Below are 13,519 nucleotides of genomic sequence, written 5' to 3' on the forward strand. Positions count from 1 at the left end.
GCCCCGCAGATGCCTGGGCGGGAGGTGACTTGCCGTGGTGGCCTCTGTCACCGCCGAGCTCGGGCCTCGCTTTAATCGCAGGGGCTGCGGGCGGAGCGCGACGGGAGCCGGGGGCGCCGGTGGGGGCGGCCGGGCCGGGCCGGGGCTGCGCCCTCGCGTCGGGAAAGCGAGCCTCGACCCCTCCGTCCGCCGCAGAGCGAACCGCTGGCCGGCCCGCAAGGGAGCCCGCCCGGTGCCTGGGCCAAAACAAGGGCTAAACCATCCTCTGACTTCTAGAGTCTCTCCTGTCGCAGGTGACATTAGCAGGATTATCAGGGCTTCTGGCACTTTTCGTTTGTTTTGTTTTGGTTTTTTTTTTTTTTTTTTGGTGTGCTTGTGGTGGCAGTGCTAATTCTGGTAGAAACGCCCTCCGTAGCCGTGTGTTTCTGTTGGCAGGGACGTGTCGTAGCTGCTGCCTCGCAGTGTCTTTCTAGTTTGGAAACCCTGGGATGTCCTCCAGAGGTTTCACTTGCACATTGCATATGCACGCTGAAATCGTGCTGTGTGTCGTTTACAGCAGAGCGTGCTGCTGTGCATAATCGCTCCTTCTATCCTGATCAGTAGGGTCTCAGTTTTCCCAACATCTGCTGACTGCAGCCGAAGGCCTCTGCTGTAGTTTAGTTAAGGACTTTTCTGGGTCATGGGCCAGAAGTCAGTGGTGGGAATTGTCTGTTAGCCTTGTTTCCACATCATAAAGCCCGAAGTGTAAGCATAAGCTGGTGTGCACTGTGATTAGTCAAATGAGAAATTCTGTCTTTGTGAACTAGTGAAAAATGTAAGCTGCTGCATTAGCAAGTTAGAACTTAAAAATTTATTTTGTGTATTTTGAACTGCTCAACAGCAAGTTGGAACACACCAGTGCCATCTGTTAGTGGCACCTAAGAACTATGTTGAACCTGAGTTCAGTGTGGAACTTTTGAGCTTTTTTGGATCATAATCTGCCTTCCCTTCTTCAATGCCGTAGCACCCACATTGTGATAACCTTACTGCTGCTCTTAATGAACGTGGGAAGTAGAATCTTCACAGCAAAGGGACAGGAGGCAGCAGACACAAGGTGTGGTAAGGGCAACTCTAGAACCAGAATAAAGAAAAACATTTGTACCATGAAGGTATTCAAGCACTGCATTAGGGGCCTGAAGAAGCTGTGGGATCTCCATCCATGGAGATCCAGTCCAGAATACTACTGGAATGGATTTGCCATTGGGCAACCTGATTTAACTGGCTAGTTAGGAAGAGGTTGGGCAGTGTAAATTTCAGTCTAAGTTATCCTGTGATGATCTTCAAGATGAGGAAGCAGCATTGTTCAGCGTAGATTTGACTGTTCATGAGGGAAGGCAGTGCTTCAGCTCTGACCTCTGTGGCTGGTAACACAGAAGATGTTAGATCTGTTAGTTTCTGTTGCAGGTTAGCGCACAGATATGCAAGTAAACTTTAAAAACTCTGGTGATTGCATTTGAGGTGTTGCATTGAACATTGCAGGCAAAAGGACACGTAATATTTTGCAAGACTGACATGTGTGAACAGGACTTTAAATTTACTTGATGGAGGATTTGGGGTTTGGGAAAGCCATAAACAATTAAAAGTATATAATAAGTGGGGGAGTATAGCTCTTCTTTTAAGTTACATAGTTGCCTCTCAGTTTTGAAAAAATGCTTCTGTGCCATAACCCATGCTCCATATTGTTCTCTAGGTAGTAGGTGGAGCCACTGGAGGAGTCCAGACATAACAATCTGATTAATATTGTGGTGTTGAATACTGCTCCTAAATCTTGCTTGGGCTCACAAGTTGTGTTTCTTATACTTGCTGTGGGTGTTTGCTGCCTGACAGGTTCTGTAGTTCAGCTCTGGCAACTGGAATGAAAAAGAGCTTTCCCTTGCTCTCCCACACGCTCTCTCTCCCATCCTTTCCCCCTAATTCACACCCCAAAGACAGGTGCATGAATTCAGTGAGGGGCATGTCACTACTGCTATGTGCTTATACGTGGCTGCAGATACATCAGCTGCCCGTCACACTGTCCTCAAGAACATGCTGAGGAGCACATTGTTGTAAGCCTGAATTAGTTTGGAGCAGCCATGGATTGTGGGAGCAAAGATCAGCTTTCTTCTCATTAATAGGAGCTAGTTACCTTGAGTAATGTGAGTAGAGGCCGATTTCCAAAACCAAAGGAAAAGGGATGTCCTTGCTCTGTCAGAATATGAGGCAAAATTGACATGGGGAAAATAAGTGAAATGAGTTCTACTCTAGTATGTGTTTCAATGTTTCTTAGCAAATGTGGAGTCAAATTGATCTGCTTTGTAATTTTTTGTTGTCACCAGTGTTCTGAAAGAAATATTATCTTCTGTATTTCAGTCTCTTTTTTCTTGCAAAACCAGAGCAAAAGAATGGTAGATGTACATATCTGTCTAGGCATAGGAGCTTTGCAGTCATACCTGCTGTCACACTCTAATAAACAAAACACAGCAGCTTCAAGCTTAGATTATTAGCATTCTAAGAAATGCTATTCTTCCATTTCTCTCTACAAGCCTATTTTACAGTTGCAACATTTTTCTTCTTGGTCCTGACTAGCAGAAGTTGGAATATTGATCAACCAGTTCTTTCTAGCCTAGAATAATTTTTGTACCCAGAGGTATTAGGTTTGCTGTTCAAACACTGCAGCTAAAATAGCCAAGCTGTCCTGTGTTTGTAAGGTGAAGTGAATAGCAAGTTGTCCCCTAAATTGTACAAAGCTAAGAAAAAAAAATGTGGCTCCACAGTTACAGTAAGCCTGAAATTGCAGGCTTGACTTCTGTGGGTTGGTAAATTTTTAGGAGCTGGCATTGGAGTGGAGAGATTCTTATGCATAGACACAGTAAAAGCCAGAGCAGTTAAAACTCTAAAGAGGACTTCTTGTGAACTTTTTTCCCTTGTCCTTTCTGCTGCCTCTCAGTGTTGTGCTCTGGGTCTTGATATATCACTATCAGTAAATTTCTGGGTACAAATTAAGGTCTTTTCTGGGCTGAGACTTCCTAATTTGAGAGGGTCTTCTTCCTGAGTTGTCCTAGGGTTATAATGAGTGGAAGTGTTCAGTAGGTTTTCCTTCAAGCACTGGATTTGAGATTGTGCTGTTTCCTGTTGTAGTTAGTGCTTGAGAGAAGGTTTTATTTTCTTGTAACAATATATTAGACTAATCAAGACAGCTTTCTGAAATTCAAAAATTCAGTGTTAATTGGTATTGGTAAGAGTATAAATGTTCTTGGTCTGTGCAAGTTGTACAATTTTCAGTGAGATAAAATCCTAGCCTGAAATTTAAGTAGTTGTACCATCTTTCTCCATTAGAATTGTCAGCATTTCCAGTACCCAAAAGAAAAGGACTGTAAATATCAAGTAAAAGTTTTGCTGTGTGAACTGTTATGTTTCTAATAGGTGCTGCTGGGATGTGGGGTAGATGGTATATGAATAAAATGCATCGGAGAGGTTTATTATATGATTAAACAGTATAGGCAGATCTGTCTTTTTGGAAGATTTATTAAAATACGTTTTAAAAATTTTATTTTAAACAGGAGATGACAGGTGGGAATGAATCCTGTACTGCAGGACCGACATCTATGTCCTACTTAACTTGCCTGACTTACATTCTGGAAGAATGGACTGGTGTGGAGGATATTGGAGATTATCTGAGTTATGCATTCTACATTTTATGGTTGCTATTTCCACTTGTAGTAGTCTTTGTACTTCCAGGAGTTATTGTCATTCTCTTCTACGTTTCCATTCTCTGGCTTCATATTTATAAAAGGAAGAATGAAATAAAGGAAGCTTATTCCCATGATGTTTGGATAGGTGCAAGAGAAATGTTGGCAACCATATGGGATGGACATGGAAGAATATGGCATGGTAAGTGAGATCTGACCTTTCATTAAAAACTTCTGAAGCTCTTATTCCTCATTCCTCATCAAGATATGCCTGATTGTTGCTGCTGGTGCTGCCAATTCAGGCCAGGATTTTTTTCTGTTTTCTGAGTGACTGTCAGTGGTGCTTGAGACACAAAAAAAAAAAAAAAAAAAAAAAGGCATTGAGACTTTTTTGAATGTAAATTTTTTTCTTATGCATTTATTCCTTTGCTGCTATAAAATGACGCCTGTGTTCCTGTTGAATATATGGGCAATTTTTAAAATTGTCTTTTTTTCCATTTTTTTTTCTTTTTATAACAACTTCTGGATTTCCTCATTTGAAAAAGACTTGAAATGTGTGTTGTGTTAAAAACTAGATCAATTAACTGTATCATTTCAGGGTTAATATGTGAAGACTGGAAGTTTAATGCCAGTTCCCTGATAGCTAGTATGTCAGCCAGCACATGTTAGCATAGTTTAATTGCACTTAACCAGTCTTATGTGAAATGCCAAATGATGGCTAAAAGGAGCAATTAGTTGCTTCTTGAAATTACCTTCAGAGCCTGACACTGTTACAGAACCCTACTTTTTTATTTATCTTTGTATTTTGGACTACTACTTTTTCTACTAGAATGTCAAAACTGAGAGCCTTGTTCTTTGTCCTCCTGCTATTACTTCTTTATGAAGACAGACTTAATAAATGATTTGGCTTTTCTCTCTAAGGAAATCATAAGTCTCTTTCAGAGCCATTCAGTCTAGATGCAGCTAAAGGAGAAAGAGATACTTAAGAACAATTTACATAAAGAATAAATCCTTCTTGAAAATCATGTCTATTTGTTCTCTAGTCAAAGGGAAGTGGGTTTTTAAGGCATTGATAACCAGATGGTGCAGCAGCTGTATCAGATAGGCTTTGTAAGACTAAGATGTAACTTTCAAATCTAGGAAAGTACACTACATCAAAATCAACAGCTACATCAAAGACCTTAAAATGCTCACTTCACAATAAAAAGCTATTTACTTTTTTTTTTCACAAGAAAATTATTTTTAAGGCCCTAGCTCTTTTAATCCTTAGTAACTTTCCCTTTTCATAAGGTCTGACATTTTATTTGTGCAAAAAGATTCTTATCCGTTCCCTCATTGAGAGCTGTGATTTTTTTCTGCCCTGTCAGCTGCTTCCCTCTTATCTATACGCTTTGTCTTGCTAAAGAATGAAATGTTTTCCACTTATTTTTCCCCCTCTTGATTCATCAGGATATCATAAGAAGAACTTTCCATCCTGAAATCTAACAGCATTAATTAAAAAAAAAAAAAAAAAGAGAAAAAAAAACAACCCTGCAACCAAAAAGCCCCAAACCTGCTGATTGATACCTGTAACTTTACTTGTATTATGCCAATGTCATGTGTGTTAGTTGGCTGGCATGGAGCACAGTTAGTGGTCCCTTGGGATGGGACAGATGATACGCTTGCAATGTGTTGCAGCTCCACAGTAGAACTGAAGGAGAAGAGCCAAGAGTACGTTCAGAGTTAATTAATGGAATAGGAATTGCAGACCTGATTAACTTTGGAAAATGTGACGGAATTTGGTTGAGGAGTGGTTTTTTTTGGGGTGTCTTCTTTTTGCTTGTTTTATTTTATTTTAAAAAAGATACTAAGTTAACACCCAGTAGTACTGCTACAGTATGTTCTCTACTGATGCATTTTGTGTTAATTAAATGTATTTTGCCCTGTAACTTGAATAGAAATATGAGGTCAGGAAGAAGCTTATGTGTCTTTATGTATTTTTCAGCTAGACATATATAGTCCCAAATAGCTTTCAGTATATAGTGATGGAAAGCTGGAACAGGTATAACTTGGAAAGAAGTAGCAAAGATAAGCTTCATATCCTGGAGTAAAAGGAGATGTGAAAATGGGTGCTATCATGTCAAATCTTCTGAAACAGTCACTGATGGCAATAAACTTTGAAAGGTTAATAATAGCTTGAAATAGTTGTTTCACCACTCCAGTCTGTATTTTGATTTCTCTTGAATGATTGATTCAGAGGACTTTGCAGCCTTGAATACGGTGAACAGAAAAAATAAGGATAAATTATACAGTTTGAAGTAGTGTGACGGGGTGTTTTGTTTTAATGCTATTTTTTTTTTTCTCTAAGTGTGGTGTTTAAAATGAAACTTGTATTCTCTGTGAAGCAACTTGTATTTCCTGTAGATACTGAAAGTTATCTCTCAACTTATTGTCGGTCACTTTGCTCTTACCACTTCTCAATCTATGTTGGTTTCAGTTTGCCAGCTTGCTGCAAGTTAGTTTCTTTGGGATGGAATTGTATAAAAATTTAACATCTGCTACATTTTTTATCTCCTAACAGGTTATGAGCTTCATGGTGTCGAAAATATTCCCCAAGGACCAGGACTTGTTGTGTTTTATCATGGAGCTACACCTGTTGACTATATCTATTTCTCAGCTAGACTTCATATAATGAAGAAGAGGCGCTGCAGTGTAGTAGCTGATCATTTTGTCTTTAGATTACCAGGTAACATACTTCATCATAAACAAGCAGTTTTGGAATTCTTATTTTAATTTTTTAATTGTGTCATTAATAAAAGTTGTGTTGCCGGAGCACAGCTTTCAGAACAGACATTCAGACAAATTTAGTCAAAGTTTTGAAACAGAGCATGTTCTTCACAAACAAGAATGAGACTGGCCCATGCAAGGATGGGACACAGTCCTGTCTGGGCAACACTTTCCAATTACTCTAGGGTGTTCAGAAACAAAGAGAAGGATGTTGTAGGAGAAGCAGTGTTCTTTGTATTAATCATTAGCAAAGATTTCAATAAGATGTTTCTTTTTCATTAATATAGGCAGAATAAGTGGTGTGAACTGATTAAGAATTAAACAGTTTGGAACAAATGCCCTGTAAGTTAAGACTACTAGTCTGAAGAGACAATGTATTTTCTTATTCCGCCCAACTCTTACGCAGTTGAGGATGGCAGGCAGTGGAACCTGTGCCCAGGAAGACTGTTTTAAGTAGAATCTGTTTTGGAGGAAAGCTAGAGAAGTGTTCAGCATGTTTGTGTGAAGCAGGTAGAAAATGGAAAATATGTTTAGGGCAAGATTTTGGCTGGATAGCCTAGTGAAGTGCACTGCCAATTGGTGAAATTAATTATGTAAGGGGTTTGTTTTTTTGTCTGTGTGAAATACAGTAGTACCCACTTTATTTCTCAAGTTTAGTTTGTGATTAAAGGCCTGTCAATTCACAAAATTAATTACAAGGAGAATTCTGTAGTGTACTGGTGCTTTTAGTAGAACCACCTCATACAAAAAACCTGTCTTTTTGTTGGTATAGATTTATTTCAACCTTAGTCCCTGAAAATAACTTTTTCATATTGATTACAATATGGCTTTGCCTCTGCAACTGTTTTTGCCAACAGATTCATTTATCAGTGGCCATCAAATCTTTTGCATACAGATGACTAATATAACCTACTTCATGATGCAGATTTGGCTCCATATTGTATCTTTACAGGCACAGATGTTTATCAAATGGGGCATTATGTTTACTACTTTTCTGCTTTAAAATCAGGCTCTAAATGGGACTATACTTATGAGTCCCACAAATATCATTCAGGCTGATGTTGAAGAACTGGTTTTAGCGGTACAACATCTAGCTAACAACTACAGGCATTCCTCAGGGATTGATACTGAGACCACTGCTGCTTAGTGTTTTTATAGTACCCCTGGATGAGGGCCTGGAGCACTTACAGGAAATGCACTGATGATACCAAACTGGGGGAGCTACAGATATACTGGGCATTAAAGCTTGTTCTCAGAGTGACTTCATAGAATTCAACTGGCAGAAATATTATCAAGTTCAACAAAAGCAAATGTAGAGCTGTGCATCTGGGGTAGATAATTCTGTGCAGTACTCTGGATAAAAGGGGGCTTTGCAGGAAAGGACTTAGTATTCTAGTAGGCAACAAGCTGAATGTGAGTTGGCAGTGTGTCCTTACAGCAGAGAAGGTGAACTGCATGGTGAGCTTTTTGTAGCATGAATGTAGCCACTGGTTTGGGTGAAGATATTTTTTTTCCCTTGGTATGGCACTTGCGCAAGCACATCCCGTGACATGGTGTCCACTTTTGGACTCCCTGCTACAGGGTACACGGATACACTGGAGCATGTTCAGTGGATAATGGGGGTCTGGAGCACACAGTGTACAAGGAGAGGTTGAAACAACTAGATTTGTTTGGATTTGTGTACCAGATAAGGGTGGGGAAAGATGCTATTGCTGTCTTCAGTGACCTAGTGGGAGGGTGGGGAGAAGATGGAGTCAGACTCTTCTCACACGTGCACAGTGATAGATTGAGAAGTAACAGAGACATGTTGCAACACAGGAAATTTTGATTAGACATGTGGAAAGGTATTTTACCATGAGTGTGATCAGACACCTGAACAGATTGCTTAGGCAACTTGGGGAATCTCCATCCCAGAGATTCAGATTACAGACTTTCAAAACTCTGCTGGGTGAGGCTCTGAATAGCCTGATCTAGTTGAACCCGCTTTGAGTGGGAGGCTGGACTAGATGACCTCCAGAGCTTCCTTCTAATCTGCATAATCTCTGGTTCTGTGAAGGAATTAAGGCTGTTCAGGGAGACAAGTCCAAAGAGCCCAGAAAATGTTGTGAATTGTTTCAAAATAAGCACAGTAATCTGTGACTGGCAACTCAAGTAGATGCTGCTTCCCTTGTGCATCAAACCAGAAAGACTGCATAATTTTATCCTAATACTGAGGTTGTCTGATCTTGATTAAGTGTTCAGATTAATTTGGACACCTTTTCAGAAGATGTTTTAACCAAAAGTTATGCTCAGTGCAGGGGAATTGGGAAAGGGTGGTGGTGCGTTTGGGGAGTCTGTTAGACACACATGGATGTGTCAGACTTGTGTCAGTATTAAGTATGCTTTTCTTGCATTTTGGAGAAGGATATAAAATATGGTCATATAAATTCTTTTTTTCCTTCCTTTATAACTAGACATTTGCCACAGGGAAAAAAAAAATCCCAATATTTCAGCTTTCTGGTTCCCTAAGACTCTTAGCTGTGTAGTGCTCAGAAATACATTGACTTCTCTAAGTTTAGGAGAAAGCCTTTTCCCAATGCATTCAGAGGGGACTGAGATTTCACTTGTGTTCTTCCCCATCATCCTCTGCTATAATATAGGCTATTTTTGCTTCCTGAAGTCATCTGGGAGCCCTCTTTAAAAGGCTGCCTGCTAGTTTATGTAACTAAGGCAGTCCCTTTCCTGTAATTTTGCAGATAAAAGGAGCTTTGGCTTCTTGTCCGTTACACGCAAAAGGCATTGCAAAGTATCTTGTGGACAAGATGCTCTCCAGATATATATGTACATGTACATATATATATATATATATATATACACACACAACTATGGAAGGTCTAATGTATATATACACACACAACTATGGAAGGTCTAAAATATATATATATATTTACACACAGCTGTGGAAGGTCTAAATGGTTCCCCTCTGTCTGGGGTCCTAAAGGTCAACCATGGGGAAATTATGACATCTTTGCTGTCCTGCTGTCCTAGCTGACAGCCCTGATGTTACAGTCACTGGGGCCAAGATAGAAAAATGTACATAGTGCACAAGTTGAGAGCAGTATTACATGCTTTACTGGGTACTCTCCAAAGGGTTTTCAAACATTTCTGCCAATACAGTCTTGTGGAAAATAGGAGAAGACTATGTTGGGGCAAAAGGCAGAGTTCGGGTTGAACTGTGGAATAAAATTAAGTTTGAACTTCTTGGTGTCTGGAAGAACATGTTCTGCATGGCTGAAAAATTGTGTTTAGATAGTATTGAGAGTTGTTTTGTTGTTTAAAATGGAAAAACAGATTCTTGGTTCCTTTCATGTAGGAACCTGGTACTGCTTCTAACCTTGTGGTGACCTTTGCCTTGGACACAGGTACCCTGGCTGTCCTTTCTGGGCCATTGTGTCAGATTCTATCTCTCAGCTGCTGTAAGGGAGCCAGGTTCTTCTTTGGTACTGAAGCAGAGATATCAATAGTAATGTGTGATCTGCTGGCAAGGCTGTGAAGTACTGCTCAGAATATAAAGTTGATACTAAAAGACAAAGGGGGAAATACAGTCCTTTGTGAGGACTTAAAACCTCCCTGGACAGCTATTCTCTAGTACTTTTTTTTGGTCTGTATTCTGACAATATTCTGGTTTTTTTTGTTTTTTTGGTTTTTTTTTTTACTGATAAATGAACTGGACAAACTCATGGTGTTTAATTTGTCACACACACCCTCCCCCTCACCCCTTCCTCAGTGTATCCAATGCAGAAACGGTGTTGTCACAATCTTTGCTTCCTTGGAGTCTCTTTTCCTGCTCATCTCGACCCTTTGCATGACTGTTTTGTCTGTCTCCTGAGCTCGCTGACAGAAAGGACTTGGAGATAGGCAGCTTTTTTACCACCAGGTACATTCTAGAGAGCTTTAATTAGTTTGGGAATGTCAAGCATTGTAAAAATCAGCTATTGAAAATCCCACCAAAAAAAAGCACATCCGTGCAAATGCTACTAGATGAAGACTGAGTGTCATTAGCAGTGTGAGGCAGGCACAGTAAAATATGAGACAGGTGTAATGCAGCTTGTGTTCTGTGGCCTCATTAGGATGTTAATGGACAGATCCTGATTGGGTATAGAGATGAGTTGGGAGCAATTATACCCACACCAGTTAAAAAGACTAGTTAGAGATCAGAGTTTAGTTAAGAATAAACTAATAATGTGTTGCCTCATGCTTTTTTTGCAAGCCCTTAGTTTATGCAAGCTGTAAGAGGAGATAGACCTCTGTCTTCTTAATTTTATTTGGGCTCTCCTTTAGCATGTGTGTGTATGTAGCAAATGTATGTTTATAGTCACAGCTATCACTTGTTATGAAGAGGCAAACTTGACTAGATCAGTTCTTTGTCCTTTTCTATGGCTGATAAGGTTGTTTGATTCAGTGGGAAATTTCAAGAAAGAGAAGTAATGTTTCCCTTACTGTCCAGTCATCCAAAGTTACCATTTTGGTATGCACTACTCATAAATACTGTATAAGTTTAAAATCTATTGGACCAACCTAACAGGACTGATTTCCTGCAAACAGACATCTGTGGTAGTTATGTCCTTTAAAAATAGGCTAGTTGTCTAAATTGATCAGATGTGTTCCTTTTGATGCTTGTAGCATATTTTTGATGTTGTCCTGTTTCTTGAAGAGTACAGTCCGAATGACATGTCAAATTCTAGGTGATAGAGGAGTTTATGTAACCTTAGGTAGAAGACTTCAGTTACAATATTAACAGAAGGTGAGTGTACCCAGTTGAGGCTTACCAGATGCTTCTCTGTATGAAATGCCATCCAGGTACTCACAGTCTGAACCAGAGTCAATTGCTGCAGTGATCTGTAATGCAGAGAATGATGCAGTTGCTTTTCTCCTCCTTATGCACTACTCCTCCTTATGCACTCCTGTAATGCAGAGAATGATGCAGTTGCTTTGTCATTCTCCTCCTTATGCACTACTCCTCCTTATGCACTCCTCCTCCTTATGCACCTCCTTATGCACTACTCCTCCTTATGCACTACTGTTCTTTGCTGAAGTTCACAAAACAGAACCACAACAATTTCCTGGTTTTGCTTCTTGTTGCTCTCTATTTGGACTGTGCTATGTTTGAACAGTAGAGCTTGAGCAAGGAGCCAGTGCCCTTGAGTCAAACAACTCTTTCAAAGGGACATGTGAAAGATATCATAGAGTGCTTGACAGTTCTTTTTCAGTTTAGTCCTGACTGTGGGATAACACCTGACTTTAGTATGACAAAAAGCCACTGAAACCCCTAAATCATCAACTTTGCAGACCAAAATCTGTAGGTTGGATTTAATGCTTCAGTTCCTCTTGGGGACTGGAGGTCACAGCTTATTAGACAATTAAGTTTTAGCCATAGTGTTCTGTGCTGGGAATCTGTATTCAATGGTAGTATGAATTAACATTTTCAGAATTAATGTTATCTTAACCCTACAGGTTTTAGAATACTACTTGAGGTATTTGGAGTTATACATGGACCAAAAGAAGCTTGTGTCAGGACTCTGGAGGAGGGCCATCTGTTAGCCATTGCCCCAGGCGGAGTTCGGGAAGCACTCTTCAGTGATGAAACGTACACTATTTTGTGGAGTGATCGGAAGGGCTTTGCTCAGGTGGCCATTGATGCAAAAGTGGTAAGTATGACACATAATGGAAGAGAAGCAAAGAAAGCTAAGTTATTCGTACTTTCTTCCAGAGAAAGCTGTTTTGATTATCATATATTTGATGTTAGGTTTCTGACTGTCATGAGTATGGTCTACTTGATCTAACAACTACATTTCCTGACATTTTTGTTGCTTTTGATAGATAAGAAGGCTTATGAGTCAGCTAAGAATAGTGTGGTTAGGAAATCCAGGGTTCAAAAGAACAAGAGATGAAATACAGGATGGTTTCTCCTTATAAGTATGTGCTGTTTTATACATACATGGTTAGTATTGTGATGGCTTAGCCTTCCCTGACCAACATGGCTGGGAAACGATCCTACGTATCAGAGTCACAGAATGTGCTGATTTGGGAGGGACCATCAGGATCATGGAGTCCAACTCCATGTTTTTGTTTGTTCTGTCACTGAAGTATAGACTTCAGTATAGCTGTCACAGCAGGGTATAGACTCACTGACACTTCATACTGTATTGGCATTTGATGGCAGTGGGGGATGTCCAGGGCTGGTCACTGGTGTGAATTCTTCAGTTGTAATGTACAGCACTGGGCTTGGTCAGCAGGCAGGTAGTTATTATTAGGGAACCAAATGTTAAGGCACAACAGTGTGTGAGATATATTTGAATTGTAACTATTTTAGTAATCATTTCAGAGTCCCTCTTGTTCTAGATTTGTACTTGGTAGATGTGTGCATATGTCCATAGGTCTGCATATACCTAATTTAAAAGCAAGTCTCACACCAGGAGTTTTATATTTAGTTACTGTCAAAGACAGACTAGTTAAATCTCTGGATTTTATACAGAAATAGAATACTTTTAAGACCCAAGTGTGCATCACTTTTCTCACAAGGAAAATAACACTGTTTAAGCAGGTATTTTCAACAGGTTTAGATTTTACTAATGTATTACAATAGCATGTAAAAGGCCATACTTGAGATTCAGCTGTGATTGTACTAGTTGCATTTATTTTATTGGATGTGTGTTAGTTCCCTTTATGCACTCACAAGGTCTTGTAGCTTCATCCCCCCTAGAAAAAAACCCTGAGAGATACAGTAAAATAGGAGTGTCAGAGGCAGGCTGAAAGTGGGAAAAACATCTTTATTTAGATTAAAGATGAACTTTTAAGTCACCTTGAATCATAAGCAGAACTCCTCATGGAAAGAAGGATTTGTCTGAAACATCAGAAAAATGTGTTTAAAACTGGGACCTTCAACGTGTTGAAGTTGTCTTATTTCAGCAGATTTTTTGCCAGAATTTCTGTCATATAAACAAAAATTTCTACCTCTATGTCAAAAGTAAGGTGTTCTAGATTAATCAAATAAGATTGTTCTAGAA

The 13,519-nt window shown here is 39.7% G+C and overlaps 1 protein-coding gene across 5 annotated transcripts in view; it reads left to right on the forward strand.

The window, feature by feature from the left end:
• The first annotated feature begins 6 nt into the window (after positions 1-6).
• Positions 7-13,519, forward strand: part of LOC121356874 (transmembrane protein 68-like) — a 31,843-nt gene continuing 18,330 nt past the window's right edge. For 4 of the 5 annotated variants that reach the window (XM_041473743.1, XM_041473741.1, XM_041473744.1 and 1 more), the window contains exons 1-4: positions 7-323; positions 3,579-3,909; positions 6,268-6,432; positions 11,967-12,160. In XM_041473743.1, coding sequence (XP_041329677.1) covers positions 3,582-3,909; positions 6,268-6,432; positions 11,967-12,160 — 687 coding nt within the window. In that variant the 5' untranslated portion in view covers positions 7-323; positions 3,579-3,581. The remainder of the gene's footprint in view (positions 324-3,578; positions 3,910-6,267; positions 6,433-11,966; positions 12,161-13,519) is intronic. The other variant, XM_041473742.1, reaches the window with a different exon arrangement.

The sequence above is a fragment of the Pyrgilauda ruficollis genome, unplaced genomic scaffold (assembly GCF_017590135.1).
Source record: "Pyrgilauda ruficollis isolate IOZ18807 unplaced genomic scaffold, ASM1759013v1 scaffold30, whole genome shotgun sequence".
Lineage (NCBI taxonomy): Eukaryota > Metazoa > Chordata > Aves > Passeriformes > Passeridae > Pyrgilauda > Pyrgilauda ruficollis.